At 55.1% G+C, this 27,313-nt stretch overlaps 1 protein-coding gene across 3 annotated transcripts in view; it reads left to right on the top strand.

The window, feature by feature from the left end:
- The first annotated feature begins 1,807 nt into the window (after window positions 1-1,807).
- Window positions 1,808-27,313, top strand: part of CAMKV (CaM kinase like vesicle associated) — a 49,028-nt gene continuing 23,522 nt past the window's right edge. Inside the window, exons 1-3 of one of the 3 annotated variants that reach the window (XM_039482777.1) lie at window positions 18,183-18,381; window positions 20,344-20,412; window positions 21,218-21,326. In XM_039482777.1, coding sequence (XP_039338711.1) covers window positions 21,232-21,326 — 95 coding nt within the window. In that variant the 5' untranslated portion in view covers window positions 18,183-18,381; window positions 20,344-20,412; window positions 21,218-21,231. Of the gene's footprint in view, window positions 2,021-13,297; window positions 13,364-18,182; window positions 18,382-20,343; window positions 20,413-21,217; window positions 21,327-27,313 lie in introns of those variants that run through there. The other 2 variants (XM_039482775.1, XM_039482776.1) reach the window with 2 other exon arrangements.

Genomic DNA, 27,313 nt, shown 5'->3' with positions numbered 1-27,313 from the left:
AAAGAGCCCTTTATATCGATATAAAGGGCTTTGTTGTGTGGACGGGTGCAGGGTTAAATTGGTTTAACGCTGCTAAATTCAGTTTAAACGCGTAGTGTAGACCAGGCCTTAGTATAGCCAGAGCTAGGTTTTTCCCAGCTCACCTACAGGAGGAGCAGAGAGTTCCATTCCTCTAAATCTTCTAGCCTTGGGGCTGACATGGAAGATGGTGGGAAGCTAGAACCCAGGGGAGTTCCCTCTGAAGCACCAGAGTAGGCTGCAGGCCAGCTGGGCCCAATTTGCTTTGGGTTTTGGTGGTTTTTTAGGAGCTAGGGCAGAGATGTTTGAGACAAGGGCTTTGGAATGGGGCGTTTCCAGGCAGAAGGCAAGGCAAATGCGAGGGTGGTTTCTCTAGGCTGTGAGACAGTGAGGCGACCACCTATGGACAGAGGTGCAGCATCCATGGGCTGATGGGTAACACAACCTTCCTCCCTGAGAGCCCATGGGAACCCTAGCCCCAGGCTGCTATTGTAGGTGTCCATGAGCCACCATTAGCCACACTATTCTACATCTCGCAGTCAGGGCCGGCTCCAGACCCCAGCGCGCCAAGCGCATGCTTGGGGCAGCATTTTGCCGGCAGGGCGGCAGGCGGCTCCGGCGGACCTCCCGCAGGCATGACTGCGGAGGGTCCGCTGGTCCCGCGGTTCCCGTGGAGCATCCACAGGCATGCCTGCGGGAGGTCCACCAGAGCCGCGGGACCAGCGGACCCTCCGCAGGCACGTCTGCAAGAGGTCCCCCGGAGCCGCGGGACCGGTGACTGCCAGAGCGCGCCCCGCGGCGTGCCGCCCTGCTTGGGGCGGCGGAATTCCTAGAGCTGCCCCTGCTCGCAGTACAAATGAGAGCAGGTTTGCTGCCCAGAAAATGCCATGTGAAGATGGATTTCCCCTCCTCATAACTAGTACTTCAGTTTAAAGCAGGCTTCCACCGCTGTGTGGATTTCAGTCTGCTGCAGAGCCCAGAGTCTGTTATTCACACAACTTTATTCCTGCAACAGGCATCCATTTGGGGGAACCTTGGCTCTTTCCACATAACATAACAAGCACAATGGGACTGTAGTCCTGACTGGGATCACAGGACACTACTGACATAAATAACAAACAAGGCCTAAGGATGATTAAATACTATGATTCTATGATTCAGGCCCTAATTGAACAACAGGGAGGCTATTCAGCATAAACTAGTGATTAGACCCCAGGGATGACTTCCAGATTCCAATCCCAGCTCTGGCAGTGAGGTAAGGTGCAGCCTTCACTGCTCATTGCCTCAGTTTCCCTTTCTGTAAAACTAATCTGCCTCCTGGGGGTGTGAGTCAGATCACATTTGTAAGGCACTTTGCTGCTATGGAGGGCTGGTGAATGTTTCAGCACCAGAACTAGTGCCCTAGTGACACTGAAGGCATGCTGGCACTGCAGGTGTAGCTCACCTGCTACAGCTCAGACTGGATGACCAGTGTAGTCCTTTCTGACCCTATGGAACACCCTGGGTAACCTGCAGTGTCTGTGGGCCCCCCAGTGGAGTTCTGCACCCTGGGAGGGCTCCTCTCCATGGTCTGCACCTCCCTCCCCATTACAGGTGCTGGCAGCCCAGTGATGCCCCACGCTGCCCTCTGCAGCCAGCCGACCGGTGGCTGCCCAGAGGGAGCTAGAGGGCCCCTGTCCAGGCAGCACCCGCTCCCCCATCAGTGGGAGGAGCCTAAAGTTTGCCGATGACGTCAGCGGGTCCTGGCCCCGCCCCGGGGCGGGCCCCTATCAGTCCAGTCCCTGTAACTTTCCCACGCTGAACTCTAGGGAGATGCTCCAGGTGCCCGGAGCGCGCTTGGCTCCGTTTGCCGCGCCAGGCCCCCCACAGGAGCCCGCCGCCAAGTGACGCCCGGCTCCCCCAGCCCAGGCACGGTGGGTGGGCGGGCGGCACAGGACCCCTGAGCGTTTGGGGCAGGGCTGAGGGATCCGGCCACCTTCCCGCGGCTGGAGCAGGCTTGCAGGTGAGCCCGAGCGGCCGGGGGCGCGGGGCTAGGCTCGGGCTGCGAACTCGTCCGATTTGGAGGGAGGGGGCGCGCTATGCATGCTGTGTGCCTCCCTCCCCGCAGGCAGCGCTGTGTGGAGCCGAGGGCTGTAATTCGGACAGGTGCTCGGCTGCCGGTCCTTCGCGCTGACAGAGTGACTCCGGTATGAGTCTTCCCCCACTCCCACGGTGCGGGAGGCAGGAAGGCTGCAAGAGGCTCGCTGCGCCTCCCGGGGGACGGCGGCGGGGCAGAGACGAGGAGCGGGAGGCGGCTGGAGCCGAGCATTGGGCGGGGTGGGTGCCCGGACAAAGTTACCCGGGGAAGGAGCCTGCGGCGGTGCCTGGGCACTTTGCAGGAGAGCTTCCCCCCTCCCCCCAATCGCTAGCGGCTCCTTCCCATGCAGCTCGCTACAGGCGCCCGGTGCAGCATGTGCGGGGGAGGGGGAATGCTCTGCTCCGCTCTGGCCGGGAGCTGGCACCGCGCGGGAGCCATCGGGGCATGGTACCCACGGGCCAGCGCCCCGGGCTGTCAGGCGGGGCTACTCCGCAGCCGGAGCGGGGGCGGTGGGGTCCCCCTGGTCAGGATCCGGGGGGCTGAGGGCTGATCTGCGCCCAGCTCGAGCTGTTTTGCTTTCCATCCCCTCCCCCTAGCTCACCCCCTTGCGAGAGACGTGGCGCTAATTTCCATGACAACCGGTAATGTCACAAATAAAGGGAAGGTGCGGGGGGGGGCTGGGCTCCAGCGGGTGTTCAAGTTTTGCCAGGTAGCATTGGGGGCACGCCCTGGGCGAGGGGGTCTGTGTGCGTGGGCCGCGTGCTGTGCCAGCGCCGGTGTGGGAGTGGGTGCAGCATGCCAGCATCTGGGGCCATGACCGCCTGCGCGTGCAGGGGTGTGTCTGCCTTGCTCAGCCTGCGCGGGCAGGGGGCTCGCAGGCAGCCCTCCTGGGGCGGGCAGGGGGCACCGGTGGGATTGTGCCGCTGGCAGAGCATGCGGAGCTGGGGGGCGGGCCGGCGTGGAGCCATTGCTGGGCAGGAGGGGAATATGTTATGTTATAAGCAGGGGCGGCTCTACAATTTGCGCCGCCCCAAGCAGGGCGGCACGCCGTGGGGGGCGCTCTGGTGGTCGCCGGTACCCCGGCTCCGGTGGACCTCCTGCAGACGTGCCTGCGGAGGGTCCGTTGGTCCCGCGTTTACGGTGGACCTCCGGCAGGCATGCCTGCGGATGCTCCACCGGAGCCTCGGGACCAGCGGACCCTCCGCAGGCACGTCTGCAGGAGGTCCACCAGAGCCGCCTCCCGCGGGACGCCGCCCCAAGCACGCGCTTGGCGCGCTGGGGTCTGGAGCCGGCCCTGGTTATAAGTATAACAAGTAGATTCTCTCCCCACCCCTCATGCTGACCTCCAGCAGGTGCAGCGACAGGGGGTGAGGGCTGAGCCAGGCCCCCCAGCGCTGGCTGCCCAGAGGTGGTTTCCATCTACTCCAGCAGAGCCTTGCACATGCTCACAGCTGTGATATAGCCACGTGTGCTGTGTTTGGCTCCTGGGTGGGGATGCACATGTGATGGCCATGTATGTGTGAAGGGGGAGGGGTTGGAGTTCTGCATCCCCCTTTCTCCCTGTGACTCCCTAGCTGGAGCCATCTCACAAAGTCAGATGCAACCACCCCTTTCTTGACCTTTGTTTGTAGGTTGTCAGGCCCTGGCTCCTGCCCCAGACCCTCAGTGGAGTTGGGGTGCGTTGGGGTTCCATCCTGCCCTCTGCAGGGTCATCTGGGCAAAGGCTGGAGAGTAGGGCCAGGGCAACCTTGTGGTCCTCCTCACCAGGGGCGGCTCTAGAGCCCAGCGGGGCAAACACCCGCCTGGGGCGGCCCCCTTTCCCGGGGGGGCGGCAGATTGGGCTGGTGGACCTGCCGCAGTCATGCCTGCGGGAGGTCCACCGGAGCCCCGGGACGACCGGACCTGCCGCAGGCATGACTGCGGACGGTTCGCTGGTCCCGCGGCTCGGCTGGACCTCCCGCAGGCATGACTGCGGCAGCTCAACCGGAGCCGCCGGACCCGCGAACCGTCCGCAGCTGCGGGAGGTCCAGCTGAGCCGCGCGACCAGCGGACCCTCCGCAGTCATGGCCGCGGCAGGTCCGCTGCGGCCGCGGCAGGTCCGCTGCTCCCGCGGCTCGGGGGCGCCTCCCGGGCATGATTGCTTGGGGCGGCCAAATTTGTAGAGCCGCCCCTGCTCCTCACACCCCCCCCCCCAGCCTTTAACACCGTCTATCTGACCTCTCTACCTCTGATGGGATCTGGCCTCCCTGACCCCCCCCCCCCCAGTGCCTCAGATCCCTCCTGCATCCTGATGCCTTCCCTCAGCCTGAGCTCCCTGCTGTAGCCCTTGGTGGCTGTGCTGGCTGTGGGGCAGGGCCTGCACTTGAAATGCTGTGGCTCAGCCTTAAGAGTGCGCTGTCAGGGACGGTAGCACCCTACCACTGCTGGAGATGCTGGAAAATTGGTCTCATCCCACCCACTCCTCTGAAATTAAAACCCATTTCGTGGTGTTGGGATCCAGACAGACCCCATCAGTTCATGTTGCCTGGTGCCTGCACATTGCATTTCAGGGCACTGAGGAGAAATATTGACCTGAGCACGTCAGGCTGTAGCCAGGAATCAGAAGTCCGCCAGCAAGCTGCATTACGGGAAGTCAGCTCGCTGGGGCAGGAGGAGGGGGCACAGAGCCCTGGAAATCACTGCTACACCTGGGGAGGAGAGAGACAGTACAGGATAGGGTAGATCTTTAGCAGTGCCCCTGGTATCCCCAGACCTAATGCTAGCCCCGCAGGACTGCCTGGGCTCAGTTTGGACCTGGTGTACATGGGTGCAACTTCCCTGCCTGCAATGGAGCAGTGCCAGCTTATGCCAACTCTGAATCTGACCCTCTGGGGTCTCAGCGTTTCAAAGGTGTGTTGCTGTTTTCGCCTTAAATCTCCAATGAAGCAGGTGTTGGTGGACCCTGACTCGGTCACACTGTCCTCCCCAGCCTGGCCATTGTAGGATCCTTCCCTGCTTAGTTTTGTGCAGTTGTGGGACTCCCCCAGCAATGGGAGGTTATTTCTTGGCCTGATTCCCCCTCTCTGTATGTCTTCCATTCCTTAATTCTAGCCCCAGGTGATGATGAGTTCTGGCCTCGAGCAGGGCCGGCTCTGGCTTTTTTTTGCTGCCCCAATCGTTCCCTTCCCTCCCCCCCAAAATGCAGCGTGGCTGGAGTAGCAAAGCAGGGGAGGAAAAAAAGCAAACAAAAAAAACCGTGCAGCGCGGCCGGAGCGGCAAAGCAGGGGGCGGGGGGCAACCTGCTGCACGGCCGGAGCCAGGGGACTCCCTGCGCTGCAGACGTACCCCAGCTAGCGGAGGGGAGGGGTAAGGAGTGGGGGGAGAGAGAGAGAAGGGGGCGGCCAGGGCTTCAGCGGGGCGCTTGCCACGCGGTCCTGACTGCCGCGCCGCCTGCCGGGTGGGCTCCTCGCCGCTCCAGTCGGTGGGGAGGGAAGGACGCGGGCTGCCGGGCTTGCTGCAGACTTGGCACCAGCTGGGGCAGACAGAGCACTCAGCCCACTCCCAGCAGGGCGCTCCCCTCCTCTGCGCCACCGCCCCCTACAGGGCAGCTGGATCAGCGAACCAAAACAAACAAACAAAAAAAGCAGTCATGCCGCCCTAGGATTGGGTGGAATGCCGCCCCATAGAATCTGCTGCCCCAAGCACAAGCTTGCTCGGCTGGTGCCTGGAGCCGGCCCTGGCCTCGAGACAGGCCACGCTTCAGTGCAAGCCCCGGTGCTCAGGAACTGTGCTGGGGTCAGGTACATGTGTATCTCCTGCAAAGTGCAAGTTGGGCTTGGCTCATGGAGGACCTAATACTACCTGGGACTTTGGGGAGGCATGTCTGAGCTGCCCGGGATGCTGCAGAGCCAGTGCTAGGCTGCAGGCCACTTGGCAGGAAGCAGCATGTGGACTCAGTCTCCCCTCTTGCTTCCTGGGGCACCGTGTCCCAGCTTGTCTCTCACGGGGAGCAGCTGGTGGATGGGGCTGGTGAATTCCCTTAGGATATTGTGAGTGGTTGGGTGGTTGTTGGGAGCCAGTGATGGCTTGGATGTATTGTTCCTGTCAGAGTTCATGGGCTGGGTTTTCCCTCCCAGTAGCCCCAGCACCCTGCTAGACTGCAGGGGGCAGGAGTGCTCACTGAAGTCAGAGACTGGCTGGCTGGGGCTGGTCTGTTGCTCAGCACAGGCCTTGCCCTGGTTTGGGACAGCTGCTGGAGGGGTTTGCAAAGCTCCATGTGCAAAGGCAGTTGGTTTCAGGTGTGAGAGCAGGAGTCAGACTCCCTGATACCTTGCTGAAGAGCCATCAGTGCCTACAGGCTGGGCTCCTGCCTCTGCTTCAGCCAATCATAGACCCATGGGGTTAGAAGGGACCGCAAGGATCATCTAATCTACCCCCCTGCCAAGATGCAGGATTTGTTGTGACCAAAAGCATCCTTGGCCCCCTTAAAAATGCCTCCTAATACACCTTGGAGGCTCTGCAGTGTTACTCAGACTCCCAAAATGTCTCTGTCCCTTTAACTCCCTTTCCAGCATGTGACTCATAAGTGTCATGTGGCAGTGAGTTCCACAGGCTATCAGCTGAGACTCCCTCCTATTCTCCTGTTATGGGATAGGGAGGAACCATGTCATTTCCACTAGACCCTTCAGGACCCTTGCAAACCTCAGCCAAATTCCACTCCGAATAATTTGCAGTTCCAGATGCACTGACCCCAGCAACCCCCAACTCTATATGTAATGTCCCCACCCTGATTTCCCCCCTCCCCACCCATCCCCACTGCCTTTTCCTCATTTGTTCTCAACGTTCACATCTACAAGGACAGGATGCGAGCGCAGGGTTTGAAGTGTGAACAAACCACTGATTTATAAAACAGCATTTCCCCTTCCCCATTCTTTTAATACAGCCCAGCAGCCGAGTTTCCTTTTTTCTGCTGCCGTGATTGATGTTGAGGCTATTAGATTCAATAAAGGCTCTTTCCTGGGGTTTCTTTATGATCTGCAGCCATCTCACTTGAGCTCTGTTCTCAGATCTCACAAGCTAAGTAGGGTTGGTCCCTGCTTGATACTTGGTTGGAAGAGCTCTGTTGGGTTCCCTGCATGGACCTCTGCCAGTGCCCCTTAGTCCCAACCTGCAGCCCCCTGCTATGCCAGCCCTGTGCTTCTATCCCATCCCAGCTCTGCTAGTGCCACTCAATCCTGACTTAGTGCCCCTGTGGTCTCTGTCTGTTACTCCTTGCACCACCATGAACAATCCCTTTTAGGCAGTTTTGGGGGTTGATATCACAGCCCTATTATTTAGGTCCATCTTGGGGGCCTGATCAGTGGCTGTTGCTCTTTAGTCAGACAGTGTCAGAAGAGAAGCCACTGTTTCTGGAGAGGTAGCCCAAGTGCCACCCAGAGCAGGCTGTCACCTCCTGGGTACATGATGCCAGTGCCCCTGAGTGAGCAAAATTGCCCTGCTCGCTGCTCCAGTCTCTGGCAGCCACTCACCTAGTTGGAAATGGAAGCAGAGCTCCAGAAAGCTCTAGGCAGAGGCGGCTGCTTGTTAACACCCAAAGTTGGGCTCAGGCTATGACAGCGGGCTGGAAGGTGCAAAACAAGTCGGGTGGGGGTGAGAGTCTAACAGGCTGGGGCTATGTGTATGGGCTGAGGACAGGTATGGGCTGGGAAGCTAATTTAAAGCCACAGTACAGCAGGAGGGATGTTTACGTTGAATCGGGCTCCTTGGCTTGTGAAAGCTGCGTCATCTCCTCATGCCATCCATGCCCTGCCTCCCCCTTCCCCAGCTATTGTGTCTTACGCTGTTGCGTCTTGTCTTAAATTAGATGCTAAGCGATTGGGGGCAGGGGCTGTGTGTACGTGTGTGTGCATAGCAGCCCTTCCCCAGTCTGGTTGGGGGTCTGCTGTAACAGACAGAAGAACATCAACAAATTCCTAACTTGCCTGCTCCCCTTGCCGCCCCCAGGTCTCTGCTGGCATCACCCGGGCCAGAAGTATGCTCCCGCTGTGTCGGCTGCAGCTGCCCCAGGGCGAATCCCCTGGCATTTCCTCCAGCTCCTTTGAATTAGCTCTGCCTCCCCTGCTCTCTGGGACACTGCCCTGTGTGGTCTTGTCTGTGCATTCACACAGTGACCTTCCCACAGAGCCTTAACGAGGATGTTAGCAAGACTGGACCCACGCCCAATCCCCACATGGCCCCTTTTCCCCAGCTGGGTATATGGATGTGGGTTTCTGCCCCAGGCCATCCATGGGGCCTGGTCGTGCTCACTGAACTCAATAGGAGTGGAAGGCATGTGACCCCTTTTAGGGGGTGCTCAGGATGTACAGAATCGGGCCCAGCCAAGCCATGTGAGGTGTTGCTGGATGGTCTGGAATGCTGCTGTAAAATCCGAGTTATCCTGCCCCGGCTCTCCCAAAAGCTGTCACGTTTCCTTGGCACAGCCTCTTCCTTTAGAATGCCAAGTGCTGCCTATTGTTCCTGATTCCATTCTCCTCGAACAGCTGCCAGGTTCTTTCCTGGTCAGTGCCCACTCTGCCTGGCTGAGACAGTCAGACCTGGCTGGTGACACTCTCCTTTGCTGTGTGAGGGCCTGGCTCTGCATTCACTCTTCTGCCTCTCTTCCTTCCCCCCCCCCCCACTGTCCCTAAAGCTGCCATTGGTGTGGCAGTGACCAGGGCCAGCTCTAGGTTTTTTGCTGCCCCAAGCAAAAAAATTTTTGGCTGCCCCCCACCCCAGCCTTGGGCTTTCTCTTCCCCCACCCGCATCCCCTGCTGCCCCAGTGCTGGGCACCCCGCCACTAGTGCTGACTCCTCCCGCTCCCCCCCCACCTCCAGCTAGTCCAGCACTGGCAGGGTCGGGGGAAGCAGTGGGGCTCCCAGGCCACACCTCAGCCCAGGGTCCCTCCAGCCAGGGCTCCTGCCTCCAGGAGTGGCCGGGACCCGGGAGGGTAGCCCCAGAGGGAGTGGAGCCCTGGATAGTGGGACGTGGGCCCCCCACGGCAGCGCCCCACCCTCTATGGCCCCTCTGCTGCTTCTGGCCACCCTGCTGCAATCCCTGGGCAGCTCGGGCCACTTTGCTCAGCCCCGGCTGCGGTGCTGGGGGGGCAGCTGCCCTGCAGCACCTGCAGGTGGCTCTGTGTGCCCTGTGAGGTGGCCCCCAGCCTGAGTGTCCCCCGTTCGGAGCCTGCCTGGTCCAGCCACAAGGTGCGGGTGCTGCTCCCCCATGGTGCGAAGCGCAGTGGCCCCAGGGAGCCCCCCCGCACACGACGCGCTGCTGCTGCCAGGGCTGGCTCTAGGCTTTTGCCACCCAAAGCCCTTCCCCCCCCCCCCCCCCAAAAAAGATGGCTGGAATGCCGTCCCTGAAAATGTGCTGCCCCAAGCACATGTGCCAATTCCCTCCATATCCAAGTGCATGGGAATGCCACCTGATCTGTGGCTGTGCAAGTCCAACCTAATGTGCATGACACTGCCCCCTGGTGAAGCAGACTGAAAACGCAGCATCCACTTAGGTAATATTAAAAACTTGAGGTCTTTGCTTTATTGCTTTTGAATTCTAGTAGTACAATGACAGATACAGCCAGGAAATACCGCTGGTGTGTCTCACTATTCTCTGAGTGATAGCCATGTTAGTCTGTATCAGCAAAAACAACAAGGCACCTTGGAGACTAACAATTTTATTTGGGCATAAGCTTTCATGGACTAGAACCCACTTCATCAGACGTAGATGGTGTTTTCACTATTCTGAATTTTACATGGCCCCCACCTTTTTAATATGGTGCAGATTGTGTTGACAATATCCACCTGCAGTGACAAAATTGTTAGGGTGTGTGCATGGGGAGAACAATGGTGGTGTGAAGGTGGAGGGGAATTTTGAGATATTGGGATAAGCACATTAGTTGGCTGTTTCTGCTGAACGTGTGAACTAGTAGACATGTTTCAGAGTTAATATCTGGTGAGGTAAAGGGGCATGTGTGAACAGCTATCGCTTGGGGCTCTCTGCAAACTCAGGCAGACACCATAAGGCTGGGTCATGTTTTAAGGGTTTTCTTTGTGACTATATAAGGATGAGGATTTTTTTTAAAGCAAAATTAATTCTGGAGCATGATTCAGTTGCGAACCTAGGTGCTGACTCCGTGGGTGCTGTGGGACTGGAGCACTCACAGGGAAAAATTAGCGGGTGACCTATACCCAACAGCAGACAAGCTCCCACTGCCCCCACCCGCTTCTCGCCTCCTCCTTCCCCAAACGCGCCACATCCCTGCTCCTCCCCTTCCCATCACTTCCTGCCTGCCACCTAACAGCTGTTTGGCAGTGCTCAGGACTTTCTGGGAGGGAGGGGGAGGAGTGGGGATGCAGCGTGCGGTGGTGGAGGTGGTAAAGAGGTGGGGTAGGGGCAGGGCCAGGAGTGGGGTTGAGTACCCACGGGGCAGAGGTGAAGTCAGCGCTTATGGTTGCAAAGGGTGGATTTCGGAGCAAATTCTGTGGCCTGGAGATGCACAGGGCCCTGAAAACTAGGTTCAGATTTCCCAGTTATCTCCCCTTCTTTTTCGTTGTCAATGAGTTTTTTAAAAGGAGGTCAGATTACTCAGGGGTCAAAAATATTTCAGTCACCAGTTCTTGTGAATTTTATTGTATGTCCCATGTTGGTTGTTTTTCTTATAGCCCCAGTTTCCAGAGTCATGTTATCTTTCTGGAAAAAGTTCCTTTCATTCCCTGGCCCCCTTGGGTTTTGTTTGTCTTTGTCTCTTTGCTATGCCACCTCAGCTGATTCTGGGTTCCATCTCAGCTCCTGGCCTGGTTCTAGCATCTAGCCCTGGCTCTGAGCAGCCCCTGCTGGACCCACATGGGCTCCAGAGGAATGGTGGGGGCTTGCACTCATGGGGAAGGATAGCCCAGTGGTTAGGGTGCTCACTGGGACTTAAGACCTGGGTTTAGTTTCTGTGTGCACTGCAGACTCTGTGTGAGCTTGGGCCAGTCGTGTCATCTCTCTCCCATGGGGACAACAGCCCTGCTTGGCTGCCCAGGGGGCTGTGGCGATACAGATGAGACGGACGGTGAGGTGCCCACATACTGAAGTGATGGAGGCCAGAGAAGTCCCTAAGCCAGATGAGGATTACCAGGCTGCATTGTCTTGTTCCCCCTGTTGTCTCCCTCTCACTAGACTTGTGTCTTTCAGCATTCAGCACCCTGGCCCAGCGGTGCACCGAACTCAGTTCTGTCCTGTCCTGCTCTTGTCCAATTCAGATACTCCCACACACACCTGTTCTCTTCTGGCTCATGGCCTGCATCCTCCCGTGCCTGGGTGGGGCTCCCTTGGTGTTGCCCTGGAAGGTCGCTGTCCCAGTTTCGCCACTGCCTGGCTCCTGCAGCTTGGGCCCTGGCGAGCAGATGGTTGCCAAATCTGCGCCGCTGCTGGCGCTGCCCCTGTGACTAACCAGAGAAGGCAGGCTCTGGGTGCCGGCTCAGCCCACCAGAGTGCCTTGGAAGTGGACTGGTGCTGCGCTCCCCTGACAGGGCACGAGGCTGAGTTGCTAATTCTGGCTTCCCTACTCCTTATTAGACCCATGAAATGCTTTGCTACTTTATTATGGGCCTGCGAGCAGCAGGCAATGTGAGCGAGCGCTACCATGCACAGCTCCCTCCGGTGCCATTCCAACACGCTGCATCTCGCACACACCCTGCCATGTGTGCCACTGTGTCCAAGCCTCTGGGGCCCCACCTCAGTGCCTAATGCCATCCCTGCTCTTTAGGGGTGTTAATGCGGCACATCCACATAACCCCCATGGAATGTGGCAGGGAGAAGAGAATCTCGCCCCCCCTCCCCCCATGACACAGGGCTCCTGCGCCTTCCACACGCAAGCAGCTCAGGGCTCTGCCACCTTGCTCTTCTCTTCGTTGCTGATGGTGGACAGGTGAACGCAAGGGAGGCTCTGATTCCCCAGAAAGGATGGGAGGGGTCCATGGGATGCTGAATGTAGCAGGCACAAGATGGTCCATCCTGGCTTCTCCTATCTACGGAGCAGGGAGCTCCTGAGAGGGCCTGGGGCAGGCTGAGAAGAATGGGAGGGAAGAGAAAAGCAATTGGCCCAGGCTGAGGGGGGCCCATCCTGGGTCCAGCTTTTGCTGCCGCGTCAGCTGCCAACATGGCCAACACCAGGGAATTTGAGGGCTGGACACCTGAGTTTTTATGGCTTGTGCTTGAGCCAGACTCTGTAACAGCCCCACTTTCTGCATGACATGTAACCTCCCCTCCCCATTCATCGGCCAGTGAAACCTGCTGTCCCTTCCTGGGGAAGCCAGCTGTCAGCACCCCTCCCTCAACTAGTCAACCCCTGGCCTCCCTGCTTTTCCATTGCATGCTGTCTGTACCCCACCTCCCCCAGCACCCGCTAAGAACAGGGCACCAAGATGGAGTTTAAACTGTTTAATGGGCATGAATCTGGTACTTGTTAGTCACTGACAAAGGAAAAGGAAAGCTCCTCCTGCACAGTTCTGCCAGTGCCCCTCACTCCTGCCCTGCAGTCACCTGCTGGCCCAGCCCTGGGCTCGACCCTGAGCTCTGCTGATGCTCTTCATTCCTGACTAGCAGCTTCCCTGTTATCTCAGGCCTGGGCTCCCTGGTGTACATCCTGCCAACTGTGCCTTGGTTTGGGATGTGCCGAGATGGAACAGCGAGATCTCCCTGAGCCTCCTTTGCTCCCCAGGACAGGAGTGAGTGACGTCATGTCCCCTGCTCCCTTGGCAACAAATTCCTCCCTGTGGCCTGTCACAGGACTCGTGCTCTCTCTTGGCCCCATGCAGTCCCTGGGAGGAACCCCCTTCAGTGTCACAGCCCTTCTCAGAGGACCACTCTCTCTCTTGGGGGTTAAGCTGTAGGCTCCTCTGCCTCCTGGAAATGCACCTCTCTGAGCCCTCAGCATGCCTGTTTCTTGCTGTGGGCCCCCTCAGGTAGTCCACTTGCTCTGGACCCCCGGGGCCTCAATGCTCAGAGGGAATAATGCAACCCTGTTCTCTAGACTGGAGCAACTCTCCTCCAGTGTAAAACAGGAGGGTTTATTGAACATCTGAACCCAGCACAGAAAACTCTCTGGGCCCTCAGTACAGTACATCTAGGTCTGTCCTGCATCCAAGTGGGCTCTGCTCTCTCTCTCTCTCTCTCTCTCTCTCCAGTCCTGAGCCACGTGCTTTCCAGCTGGGCATCTGATATCACTTCCCCCGCAAGCCCTGCCTCTGTCCACTGTCTTCTATCCAGGTAAGCAGGGTTGCCTGGGCCTCCTCTCCCCTCAGCCATCCTTTGTACCCCTCTGACCGGCTGGTTCCAGCCAGGTCACTGGGGTCCTCTCTTTGCAGCCCATTGTCCTCCCACTGGCAGAACCAGCTGTGAGTCCTGAGTGGGCCTCCTGGTCACCGGGTCACCAGTCGCTGGGGTATCCATTCTCCTGGCCTTTGGCTGGGGTCCCAAGTTCCATTGCCGGTCCTCTGTAATAACAAACTCCCTCTCTCATCCCCTCGTTAAAGCAGTAACACCCAGGGAAACTGCGTCCCACTCCCTCTGCATGCAAACCATTGAAAAAGCCAAGAAACTCTTCCCCCCCCCCCCTTGTCACAGCAGAGAGGAACCAAAGAGGCTCAGCTACCCCAGATTGGAACCTATGGTTGGTTCACATGGCTGCACCTTCCATTCAGTCCCAGCCTCCTCGCTCCACATTGGTCCGATCTTCCCCTGGATTCTCCACCTGCCCCAGAGAGTGGGAGCCTCACTGGGGAGCTTGGATCCTGCCCTGGATCCTTCCAGGCGCTGGAATTGCTGTTGGATTCCCACAAGTTGAGGAGCTCTAGCAGAGCGGGTAATGCCCTGTGAGTCTGGGCGAGCCAGGCTAGCTATCCATGTGCTCTTTGGGGTGCCCTCTGAGGGCTGAGAAGGGGGCCACTGCACATGCCCTCCCAGCCAGCTGCCTGTGGGGTGGCGATGTGGGCACCTACAAACCCAGACAAACTCCTGTCGCCCCTGACTTCCCCAAATCTGTGCTGTGGCTGGGACGGATGAGGAGGCTTGGCCCAGCCCTGAGCCCTGCAAACACCACCCCATTCCGGCTGGGCCTGCTGCAGCGCAGCTCGGCCCTCTGAGTGGGAGGCTCTAGCCTCTCTCTGCTGACGCTTTCCTTCAGCGCGAGGAGCCGGGGTGCAGGCACAAAGCCCAGTCCCGTGGGAGAGTGGGCTGCCTGGATACTGCAGAGAGCCCCACCTGGGGAATTAGAGCCTCTCTGCCAGCCCTCCTCTCTGCCTTCCCTTTTCAACCCCTCCCCATCCAGCAGCCCTCACCTTCCCTCTCCTGTACCGCTTGGGGGGAGTCGCAGCTCCTTGGGCCAGTTATGCATGTGTCCAACCCCCTCCCCTGCAGCCTTGCTGGCTTCCCCCCATGGCTTTGAGTCTCTGGGGGCCTGGTGGCCCCCAATGCTGCTACCCCAACAGCGTCTAGGGGTGAGACCCAGCTGCACTGCCTCTACAGCAGGCCGGCTGGCCAGGCCAGGCCCCTTGTGCTCTGAGTCAACCCCTGGCTCTCGGCATAGATGGGGACCAGTTCCCCACCCTGTCCCACCTCATTCCCTGTGGTGCCTGGCTCTGGCTGGAGGAAGTTGTGGGGGGACTCTGTCTTGCAGCGACCTCTGGTGCCCTTGGTGCCATTCCCTGCACCACCAGATGCCCTGTCTGGGCACTGAAATGCTCGCACTGCCCTGCTCAGCCCAGGACTCTGGGCAGTGGCAGCTGAGGGGCATAAGGCTTTCAGACAGCAGGATCTGTGCCTGGGGCCCTCCATGGGCAGGGGAGGGGGTGCAATGGACTTGGAGACGATCTTGCACATTATGACCAGGGCCCTCTGTCACCTGGCCCATCCTGCTGCAGGGAAAGGCCCAGGGGCCTCGCTTGGACCCCTGACACAGGCACCTCTGCCTGCCAACAGAGCATTTCAGACCCCCACCACCACCCCTGTTAACAGGGTGTTTCAGACTGGCCTCGCGCCTTCCTCACGGACTTGCCTTTATCCTGCTTGTACAACTCCCATTTCCATAGCAACAGGCTCAGTGCCTGGTACCCAGAGCAGCGAGCTCTGCACTCTTTTCCCCCTCCTCCTCCCCGCCTCCAGCTAATAGGTGTAGAGAACCCAGCCCAGCTCCTCTCAGTTCTTGGGCCTGTTGTGTGCAGGAGAGGGGGAAGTGAGAGCACAAGGGATCCCAACCCCTTGATTAGGGGTGTTCCCAGTGAGAGTCCCTGCCCCCAGGGACACTCAGATTGTGCAGGGTGTGGGGTGGGTGCTGCCCCTGGGCTTTGTGCATGCAGCCCTCTTGGACTCTGCATGGCCATTCCCAGGGCAGGGTTTGGGCACACTGCCCCTGGGATTCACACTGGGCATGGCCATCCACAGGGCAGGGCTCAGGCATGCTGCACCTGGGGCTCGTACTGGGCGGGGCCGTCAGCAGGGCTGGGCTCAGGCACGCTGCTTATCCCAGCAACTGGGGCAGTGCAGCTCTGCAGGACAAAATGCCCCCCTAACCCTGGGCATATGATCCTGCCATGTTGTGGGCCATTGCAATGGCTCTGCATGTAGGTGTCAGCTAGCAGCCCTCTCATGGTGCGGGGAGCAGGGTGGAACCACAGTGCGTTGAGGGGCAGCAGAGAACTGGGGGGCTTGTGTCGACACTGATCCCACTGCACCGCACTGGGGGGAGCAGTGCTGCAGGGAGGGGGAGGGAGAGGACAGGTGGCTCTGCTGAGTGGGGCTCTCCCCTCAGGTGTGGCTGACCCCATTGCTGGGCAGCAAGGGGTTGCTGTTTTCCAAAGCTGTGGTGTCCAGACCACAGTCAATCTGGGTGATGGTGTGAATCCTGAATTCCCCCTGCTCATTGGATATGGGCTCCTCTGCCCTTCCTGGCCTGAGCTGCTGTGCTGTGTGGCTACCGACAGTGGCATGCCCCACCCTAGCAGTGGCCGCATTTCTGTGGCAGGCAAAGTGGTTCTTGTACACAGAGGCTCAGTCCAGCCCTCTTGCTGATCTGCTGGGCTTTGCTGTTGGTTTCAATAGAAGCAGGAGGCAGCCCAAGCCTGGGGCCCCATCCCCCTCCTTGCTCCTCTGGTGTGAGATAGATGATAGACTGGGGGGAGGGGATCAGGTTGACCATGGCTGGAGGCAGCCCCGGGGCAGCTGCAGCCCAGCAGTAACTGCAGCAACCCCCAGCTTGTGCCTCAGGCCCACAGGGCAAGGGCCCCCTGCCACCAATGTATCCAGGGCTCTGGGCCCCCAGGTGAGCAGTGCCCCCTCCTGGGGCTCTGGGCTGGGAATCACTGTGCCAGGAGCCTTAGGACCAGCCAGCCTGCAGGGCTGTCCCTGCCCTCCCCCTCCCCCAGTGCCTCCAGAGACCCATGGTGCCTGAAATCCCATTGTGTCTGTGCTGCACTGTTGGTCACTTCCCTGGAGTGCAGTCCCCGTCCACTGTGCCAGCTCTGGGGTCCTGACACAGCCTGGGCACAGCTAATGGAACAGCTGCCTCACCCTGTGCAGGCCACTCTGCCCATCCTTGAGCCAGTGCTCACTGTACAGCACCCAGCGCCCATTCCAGGGGCTCAGGAATCTAGGCCTGGCCTTCCCTCTGGAGCTGCCCCCCCCCCCCCCCCCGTGCCCAATCCAGGGGCTCATGAATCCAGGTCCAGTTTGTATTATCCATATTTTAAATGACTAGTTGCTGGAGCTGGACAGTCAGAGGGAAACCATGGCCTGGATTTCAGAGTTCCTCTGGACTGCAGCCCCACTCCTGAGTTCTTTATGTAGCTCTCTGTCCCTCGCCCTGCCTGCCCCATGGTGGGGCTGGGGGCTGGTCCCTCTCTGTGCATCCTTAGCATGTCACTTGGATTGGGAGCATTGCAGGGCCAGGCTGGGTCTCCTTGTGTCTGTGCAGCACCTGGCCACGTGGGGCCTGGATCCTGGCAGGGCTCTAGTCACTCCTGCAATGTGCATGTGTCAGGGTTCCCGCCCCCAACTCTGAACTCTGGGGTACAGATGTGGGGACCCAAATGAAATAACCCCCTAAGCTGATATCTTACCAGCTTAGGTTAAAACTTTTCCAAGGCATAAATCCCTTTCCTTGTCCTTGGACTGGTATTGCTGCTACCACCAAGTGATTTACACAAAATATTCACAGAAGGGTCACTTGGCATCCCTATTCCCCCTAAATATACCCCCAAGCCCTTTCACTCCCTTTCCTGGGGAAGCTTGAGAATAATATACCAATCAATTGCCTTAGCAATGTGAGCACAGAGCAGACCCTTTGTTTTCAGGACACTGAAGACAATCAGGTTCTTTAAAAGAAGAACTTTATAATAAAGAAAAAAGTAAAAAAAAAATCACACCTGCAAAATCTGGATGGAAGGTAACTTTACAGGGTAATAAAAAGATTAAAACACAGAAGATTCCCCTCTGGGCTCAGCTTCACAGTTAGAAAAACAGGAATAAAACTACCTCTGTAGTACAGGAAAATTCATACAAGCCAAAACAAAAGATAACCTAAAGCATTTCCTTGCCCTACTCACAGTTTCTGTGGTTTCAGATGGATTATTTCAGGTATATTTTCAGGAGACATTGTACCTGCTTGGCTCCTCCCTCCATCCAGAGAGAAAACAACAAGCACACTTTCAAATCTGGGGGGAAGATATCTTCTTTCCTCATTGGTCCTTCTGCTCAGGTGCCAACTAGGTTATTTGAACTCCTTAACCCCTTACAGGTAAGGCAATCCAGTACAGTGGCCAAGGAGGTATTTTATGCTACTGCATACATAAAGGTTGCTACCATTCCCTCTATATTCATGACAGCATGTGACGCAGCAAGAGCTGTAGCCAGTGCCTGCGTCCCAATCCCCCTGCGGCTCTGATCCCAGCCCAGCAGCAGCTCCTGGGCCCTCTGTGACACAGCCCTGCCCTGCTGTGAGGCACAGTGACACATCCCTGCTGCAGGGCCCTGCTGTGGGGCACACCAGCACAGCCCAGCAGCAGGGCACTGTGCTGCGGTTTCACCCTAGGGACCAGAGGGAGTGGCCTGGAGATCCAGAGGCTGTGGAGATCCTAGGGAGAAGAACTGATTTGGATACGTTTCAGTCCTGCCCCTTCTGGGCCTTCCCCCCTCATCTGTCCCTCGTTAGCCAGGGTGTTGCTGGTTTTAATCCCACATTCTCCCCAGTGTGTTTACCTACACAGATTCCTATGTGGGGCTGCTGGCACATGGTGAGCAAGGACACATGGCCAGCTGCTCCTTCAGCTGCAATCCCAGAGGGGCTGCAGTCGCCTTAGAATAGAGCCTGGGGTACATAAGCCCCCTGGGAGTCTGTGTAGGTGATGCATCCCCCTCTGCGCCTCAGCCCCAGAGGATGTGAGTCGGATACAACCCCCGGCTCTTCAGCTCTGGTTGGGAGCTCCAGAGACCCCTCGTTCAATCCCCCAAGGTGGAGCCCATCATGTTAAGTGGGGACTTGGCCCGGGTTTGAACCGCAGCCCCTGAGATGGCAAGGCCCCCAAGTGGCAAGGCCCATCACAGCCAGAGCCGTGGGTGCTGCCCTGGCCCATCATGCCCCCAGCCCCTGTTGATAGGTCATCCGCCATCTGGGCAACACAGGTGATTGAACTGGGGCCTGACAGAGTCCTGGCTTCATGGACCAGGCCCAGAGGGGGACCCCATAAGACTGATGGAGGGTGCACAGCTGTGACCATGCACCTAGACACAGCATAGCTTCCCTTTTGGTTGCCGTGGTGGCTGTTCCCTGTGAGTACTCGCAGGTCTGGAGGGGAGGGGGGATCTCCCTATGTGTCTTCGGAGGGGGATCTTGCTGTGGGTCTGCAGGGAGGATCTCGCTGTGGGTCTGTGGGGGGGAGGGGGAAATCTCGCTGTGGGTCTGCTGGGAGCTGGAGGATCTCGCAATGGGTCTGTGGAGGGATCTTGCTGGTGTCTGGGGGCTGGAGGATCTCGCTGTGGGTCGTGGGGACGATCTTGCTGTGGGTCTGCGGGGGCATGCTGCTCATCCCAATGGGAGGATATAAAGCTTGTTCAAATGACTGTATGGTATCACCTGCTGGGATCTGACAGGGCCTGGTGGGGTTCATATGGCAGAGCCTCCGTCTATAGCCCCTCTCCCTGCCCAGCACCTGCTGCAGGATTTGGGGGGGATCTTGGACTCGACTAGAGAAATGCTGCGTGTGGGGGGTGGCCAGTAGCAGTTGGAGGTGGCACAATTGCTGCCCATTTGCTTCAGTGGGATTTCTGCAGGCCCTGTCTGTGTAGCGCCAGCCATGATCAGTGATGGGAGGGCAGGCAGGGCCAAAAAAACAGGGTTAGGGGGTGCTGAATCCACTGGGCTGGAGCCCCTTGACAGCACTGGTAGTGGGGCCTGGCATGCTCGGGAGGCCAAAATTCTAATCCAGGGCAGCTGGGGGATGGAGGGTGAGGGCAGTAGAGGGCAGCAAAGCCAGAGAGCATGGGACAGGGGATACTTCAGCCTTTCAGCTTCCCACACCCCTGGAGTGTGGGGGAGCAGCGCTGTGCCTAAAGGGTGCCATAGAAGCTCGCGTGACCAACATTCAGAGAGCAGAGGCTCATGTTGCTGGATCTGCCTGGGACACGAGTCCCAGGGCTGAGAATAGAACTACAGCCACTGCCCCAAATCTGCATTAATGCCCACTCACAGGGGGGTGGCAGTGTACAGTGCCCTTCCGGATCGCTGAGTGCAGCCAGCCTCAAAACCAGCGCCAGGCCAGGCCAGCCTTCACTTGGCAGCACTTGCTCCACCTCTGGCCCTGAGGAGGCAGCTTTCAGAACAATCTGACTTTGTGTGTGGATTTTAGAGCGCTGGGAAAGATCAGTCCTTAATGAAAAAGCTTTGCTCCTAAGTGAAAGAAGCCCTGCGGACCCCCCCCGCCCCATACACACACAGATGGAACTAGAACAGCTGACAAGCTCAGAAATCTGCAGAGGGCAGGACTTGAACTTCCTGCCAACATGTAGGGGCTGAGCATGGCTATCACCTTTTGCCGTGAGCTGCTCTGTGACTCTAGGGCAGCTGTGTCCATTGTCCCCTGCCGACCAGCAGTCATCCGGCCTGCACTCCAACCACTCTCCTTGGCTCGTCCCCCAGACATGAGCTGCCTGGGGGAATCTATCACCCCACAACACATTGGAAATGTTGCTTTTCCAAGGGGCAGGAGGTGCCAGACGCCAGCTATGATCAATACGAGGCAGGATCAGGGCAATAGTTTGAGCCCCAGGTGGGTGCAAAAAATGTTATAAAAACCATAAACACTTTGCTGTAATGTGATAATTTCAGCCATGTCTTAGGAACCCCGGGCTCAACTTTAGCCTGGATTTGGACCACCTGCCACAAGCAGTGCTGAGGCATAGCACATTTCTAGGCAATCAGAGTTTGGATATGGATTTTTGAGTACTCAAAAAAAATCAGTTGTTATGCAGTAAGTTTAGTCTGAGCTTTAATTGTAATGGTGCTAGCACCAAGAACAGGAAATTGAGTGCACAGTGCTGAGAGAGATCAATAAGGCAGCAAAGTCTGACAAAATGGGAACAAAGAGGATCTCAGCTACCCACTTAGCAACTGGGGAAATGGAACCAAGATTAGGAGAACCATTTCTCAACGTGTTAAGTAGTCGCTTCATGGACTAGCTAAAGCACACACTGATCAGAGCGGCTGATCTTGCTAACACAGAGGAGTTAATTCAAGAGGTGACAGTAGCAGAGCCACAAAGTTACAGTGACCACACAACAGAATTAGGTTTGACACCCTAAGGGGTGGGGAGGACATCAGAAGGTGACCTTGATGCTGAGCTTCAGAAAGGGAAATGTCAATGAAATAAGGAGGCTAATGCAAAGGGAGTAAATCCTTAGCAGTGGCATGAATGCTACTTAAATAACCTGAGACTCCATCCCTGCAGCCATGTGTGTCCCTGAGCATGCCTAGAACCAGGAAGGCAAGGAGTAAAGCAACAGGGCCAAGTTGCAGGTTCACACAAAACTCCCTCAAAATACAGAAATCTAACTCTCTGCTTCTTTGCCTTCCAGCACCAGACCCGGCAATGCCGTTTGGCTGCGTCACCCTGGGAGACAAGAAAGATTACAACCAGCCATCCGAGGTGACTGACAGATATGACCTGGGACAGGTCATCAAAACGTGAGTCTGGACCGGATGCTACCTGCCCTCTCCTCCACACCTCCTGCTGTGCTCTCACTGTCGTTTACACTCTCCCATTCCTTGTGCAATGTGTGGGAAGTGGGTGGTATTCCTCTATGGCTCACCTATATTGAGAGACTGGAATAGTAGATCATCTATAACAGTATCACTGGGGAGACAGAGGTGGCAGATTTACTAAGTGTAAAGGGGGCTAAAATGTAGGACCGGCTGTGCAGCTTACCAGCCCCTACTAACCCCATAGAGAAAGTCCAGGCAAAGAACGCACATTACAACAAAGCTTAAACTTGTTCTTCATAATAATTTAAAAATACTAGCTGCCTATTTAATTTAAAAAACAGCAAAAAAAAAATCCACCTCCCTTTCCATTTCTTATAAGGAGTCTTGAAGTTTAAATCTCCTCAGTGTAACAGATATGCTTGTTTTGATTTGCTTAGCTCTTGGAAGTCCAAGGGCTCTGGGCTGCTGGCCTTGTGCTCCCTAGGGACAGTTCTGTCTGCCATTAGGGATTTTTTTTCCTGAGAATCCCCTGTAACATTTTGCAACCCCCCCGGGGTTCACGAACCATAGTTTGGGAACCGCTGCTCTAAGGGCCATCCCCTTGGAGTTCAGCATTGCAGATGACAACAGGGAGTCCGTTGAGAATGTTGTATTAAACTTAATTGCACCACAATCCCCTTCTGATAACAAAAATTACTGGCTGACCCTGGGTGGGGACCGGAGCCCAACCACCACCACTCTGGATGGAGTGGAGCCGGAGCCCAAACCTGAGCCCCACCACCCCAGCATGTGGGGCCAAAGCCCCAGCCCTGCTGCCCCAGGCTGAAGCCCTTGGACTTAGGCTTCAGTACCAGGCTGCAGTGAGTCTAATGCTGGCCCTGGCGACCCCATTAAAATGGGGTGAGGACCCACTTTGGGGTCCTGACCCACAATATGACAACCACTGCAGCATCTCTATAGTTAGTTACATTTAGAAGACAATAAATGAAGGGTTATTTGGATTTCTTTCCAATGGGAAGGGTAAGATATAAAATGGAGCTGGATTGAGGCTCTGCTGTGACTAGGATTTCAGTGTGGTTATCAGAGAGCACAAGGTCTCTGTGTTACTAGAAATATAAGGAGAAACCCTCTCTCCTGGGCATTATTACCTGGAAGGTAACATCTAACTGTAAGCAGCAGCTGCTAAATCTCTGTTGTGAAGTGTGAGGGTTCTGCATTGTTTGAGAGATTCAGCTGGCTTGCCATGGCAATACACACACACCCCTGCAGCATTAAAGAATTGCGGACTGACACGTAAACAAGTGGAACTTTGGGACAAGGAAGCTGATGGCATTGGAAAACAAACGAGGATGCTGGAAGAGAGTGAGTGATCTGGAAGTTGTGCAAAGCTCACCCAGTATCTTTGGTGACACAGCCAAAGGGAGAGGCAGAATTTCCACTCTTTGAGGGCTCTGGAGTTCTAGCCAAGGAGCCCCCAAGAGAGCCAGCAGTGAAATGAATGGGGTGTCTAGAACCGGTGTGATTTCAAGATTATCCTTCGCCATTGCTGCATGCAGATAAGTGTCCTTGGCCTCGAATGGAGGCTGTGTTGGCCTCGTTAGCCGATGAGAAGCATTTCTTCAGGACCGACCTCATTCAAGCCTGCCTACAAATGGAGGCTGGAGGCAGTGCCAAGAAGAACCTCAATTATCACACACGAGCTTATTTCAGTCTAACTGGCTGGTGTTTGCGATAATGGCCGCACCTGCTGTTTAGCAGGGAGCCCTGGAGCAGGTGCCATGGGGCACGGCTGGCACTCACTCTCGTCCTCATGAGATGATGGGACCCTCCCAAAGCCCCGTGTGATGCTGGCTGGGCAAAGGCTGAGAGCAAACAGGGAGCAAATGGAACCTTTCCAAGATTCAGCTGCACGGCATGGACGCATCTGACAGGGAGCCAGCTGCAGCAGAGTCAGTCAAGACACTGGACACAGCAGACCCTAGCAGGGGCTGACCAGTTGACAGCCCTTCACGACTGGTGGTGGGGTGGAGCTAGCTACTGCTTGACCCCACCGCAGCCTGTTCCTGCCCCAGGGCCAGCCCACAACATTTTGGCACCTGAGGTGGGGAGCTCAAATGACACCCCCTCGCTTGGGCCAAAACTTTGAAAGGTCTCAATTCTGCCTTCTTCCTGTTCTTCTCCTCTCATGGTACTGCTCTGTTACCTACCCCAATAAAGGAGAACTAACAACTTAAAATGCTGTGTTCAAAAATTTTAAGTAACACTTATATTTGCTGTTCAGGCATTTGAAAGTTAATTTTTCTTGTCTGCATAGTAAACACTGGCATTTTTATCTGTTTGAATAATCAAAGTGGTGCTTTCCATGCCTTCTTGGTTGCAAAGATTTGAACTGCTTCCTGAAGGTCCACAGTCTATGCTCTATTGAGATGGTTGCAAGGCCGACCAGCCTTTCCTGTGTCCATTGTGGAGCGTAGATGTGTTTTTTATTAACTTCAGCTTGAAGAAGCTACGTTCTCCACTGGCAACTGTTACAGAAAGTGTTAGAAGTATGCGCAGAGCAACAAAAGCATTTGGAAAGAAGGTGGTCGTCATATTTGTGCACACATATTCCAGAACAGCCTTTGGAGTTGATCCTGCTGAAATGTATCTTGAAAGGGCTTTCAGTTCATCACCTAAATCACTTGCATCAATACCGCACATGACATCATGTGTCAACACTGTCTCTAGTGCCCTGCATTGCTGGTGTAGGTCTTCTTCAGGTATAGTGAGGAGTTTTGGAATATCATACAACATCCCAAATATACTGCTGTGTTCCTGGAGCTGCATGAAACATTCTTCAACTGACTGTATTGCATAATCTAGCACCTAGTTAAAGAATTCAACTTTGAATTGTTGTTTGGGGTCTCTTGTGGGATTATGCTGTGCCTCATAATCAAAATGCCTTCTTCTTTAGTGACTCTTGAATGGGTGGGAAAATAGCTTCAGTGTGAAGTTCCTCTGCCAGCTTCTGTGCACTCCTTCAGAACGTTTTGAAATCCCTCATCTGACCAGTAAGACTGTAGGTCTGACTTTTCTTTGTCCAGTTGTTCCATTGCTCCAGATATATCAAGGTCAACACCTTGGAGTCTCTTGCTTACAACATTTATTTCAAACAGTATGTCATACCACAACACTAAGCCATACAGAAATTTGAAGTTATGTATATTTCTGGTGATTCCATTTCCCTCTGCCACTGTTCTCCCACAAACAGATCTTGTCATAGCATTATCCTCCATAATGGCAACTATGGCATCATCCATCTTCCCAATTTGGTGTTTGATAGGCTTTATCACCTCCACTCGACTTTCCCATCGTGTGGCACTCAGTGGTTTCAGTGTCAGAGAGGATGTTCCCAGATGTTGCTTCAAAATTTGCCATTGAGTTGATGCAGAGAAAAATATATAGATGCTTTGAATTACATTAAAAAATTCAGCAGCCTCACTAGAAGCTGTTGCTGCATCACTGACCACCAAGTTCAATGAATGAGAACTGCATGTCAGCTATCGCAATTCCCATATCTTCCAGCTTTTTAAGAAGCACATTTGTCATACCAGTTCCTGTAATATCCTCAATATCAATAAATGTTCTCTGACAGTCACCATTGCAGGGATATTTTGTTATAAAACGCACCATTAAAGTCATTTGTTCCATATGGCTGATATCAGCTGTGCAGTCCAGAATAACAGAGTAATATCTTGCTGATTTCAGATCTGCCACAATCTTCTGTTTGACTTTTAATGCCATTAACTGTATGATCTCATTTTGAATTGTTTTTCTAAGGTAGTGGTGTGTGTGTACATTTCTTGGGTGGTGACTCTTCTTAGATGCTCCTGGAGTACAGCATCAAACTTCGCCATCAGCACCACAATTTTAAGGAAGTTTCCATTGTTTGGCACATACAGCTGGTCTGAAGTGCCACGCAGTGCTAGGTTTTGGGTAGCAAGCATTCTCACAATGGCAACAAGCCTTTTCAGAACATTTTGCCAGTAAAGAGACTCTGATGCAATCTTCTCTTGATGCTGATCATCTATGGTGGCCTTTAACCTTAGTCTCATCTCAAGCTCTTTCCACCTATGGAATGCTCTCTGGTGATTTGTTGCCTTCTCATGGCATGCCAGATTTCTAGCCAGATTTTTCCAGTCCTTTGTTCTTGTAGAAGCCAATGTGGCTGGAACATTAGACTGGAAGAGTTTGCAACAAAAACAGTATGCAGCATTCTGGGTTGAGTACTGTGATAAACTCAGGACTGACAGCTGCAAGGGGGGGGGGGGTAGAAAACAGTCTCAGAGAGTTAAAAGGCCCTCCTTCCTATCAACTGAGGAGGGGTAACTACAGGTCAATCAGATTCAGCTGAGAAGGGGCTACCAGAAACTCAGTTAGGATCAGCTGAGAGGAAGTTACCTAAGGTTAAATTAGGATCAGCTGATTCCAACTAAGGGCTGCCTGAGTCCTTTCTAAACTCTCCCATTTTGGGAGGAGAGGGAGAGAGGAGGGGTCCTGCTGCCAATAGGTCAGGAGTAGCAAGACAGCGAGCCTCTCCAGGAAGGGAGACTGCATTCCCTCCCATAAGGGAGAAAAACAAGCTAAAAAGATTGGTGGAGAGAAGGAACGGACTTCCCCTGTGCCACCAAGAGGGACTATTTTACCCAAGCCTGTCTTGCCAAGGCAAAAAGCAGATGAGGCTGGTGAGCCCGACAAGGTGCCTTGTCACAGTACATAAGCCATGGTCTCTCCAGTTTGTCACCACTGGGGATTTCATGCCAATAATGTGTTGGATGGAAACTTCTATTTTCATTGTCTTTGGGGAACATGAAGTTTTTCACTTGCTGTCAGGATTCCTTCCCTACTCTGAACTCTAGGGCACAGATGTGGGGACATGCATGAAAGCCCCCTAAGTTTATTTCTACCAGCTTAGGTTAAAACCTGGTATGCTGCCACCACCAAGTGATTTTAACAAGAAACAGGGAAAGGACCACTTGGCGTTCCTCTTCCCCTAAAATATTCCCCTCCCCCCCCCAGTCCTTGCGTCCCCTTTCCTGGGGAGGCTTGAGAATAATATCCTTACCAATTGGTTACAAAGTGATCAAAGACCCAAACCCCTGGGTCTTTTGACAATGGAAAAATCAGTCAGGCTCTTAAAAAGGCTTTTAATTAAAGAGAGGTAAAAATCATCTCTGTAAAATCAGGATGGAAAATAACTTTACAGGGTAATCAGATTCGAGGAACCCCCTCTAGCCTTAGTTTCAAAGTTACAACAAAACAGGGATAAACCTCCCTCTAGCAAGGGAACATTCACAAGTTGAGAAAACAAAGATAAACTAATACGCCTTGCCTGGCTGTTACTTACAAGTTTGAAATATGAGAGACTTGTGCAGAAAGATTTGGAGAACGTGGATTGATGTTCTCAAACACTGCTGGGGGGGGGGGGGGAAGCACAAACAAAAGCCTCTCCTTCCCCCCACCCCTGAAGATTTGAAAGTATCTTGTCCCCTTATTGGCCCTTTGGGTCAAGTGTCAGCCAAGTTACCTGAGCTTCTTAACCCTTTGCAGGTAAAAGGATTTTGGTGCCTCTAGCCAGGAGGGATTTTATAGTATTGTATACAGGAGCGTTGTTACTCTTCCCTTTATAAAGAACAGGAGTACTTTGTGGCACCTTAAAGACTAACAAATTTATTTGAGCATAAGCTTTCATGGGATACAGCCCACTTCTTCGGATGCATAGAATGGAACAGATATACGTACAGAGAGCATGAAAAGGTGGGAATTGTCTTACCAACTCTGAGAGGCCAATTAATCAAGAGAAAAAAACTTTGAAGTGATAATCAAGATAGCCCAGTACAGACAGTTTGATAAAAAGTGTGAGAATACTTACAAGGGGAGATAGATTCAATGTTTGTAATAGCTCAGCCATTCCCAGTCCTTATTTAAGC

This window comes from Mauremys reevesii, linkage group 7, assembly GCF_016161935.1.
Source record: "Mauremys reevesii isolate NIE-2019 linkage group 7, ASM1616193v1, whole genome shotgun sequence".
Taxonomy (NCBI): Eukaryota; Metazoa; Chordata; order Testudines; family Geoemydidae; genus Mauremys; species Mauremys reevesii.
Note: the sequence above shows the minus strand (reverse complement) of the source record. Positions and strands in the feature narration are given on the sequence as shown.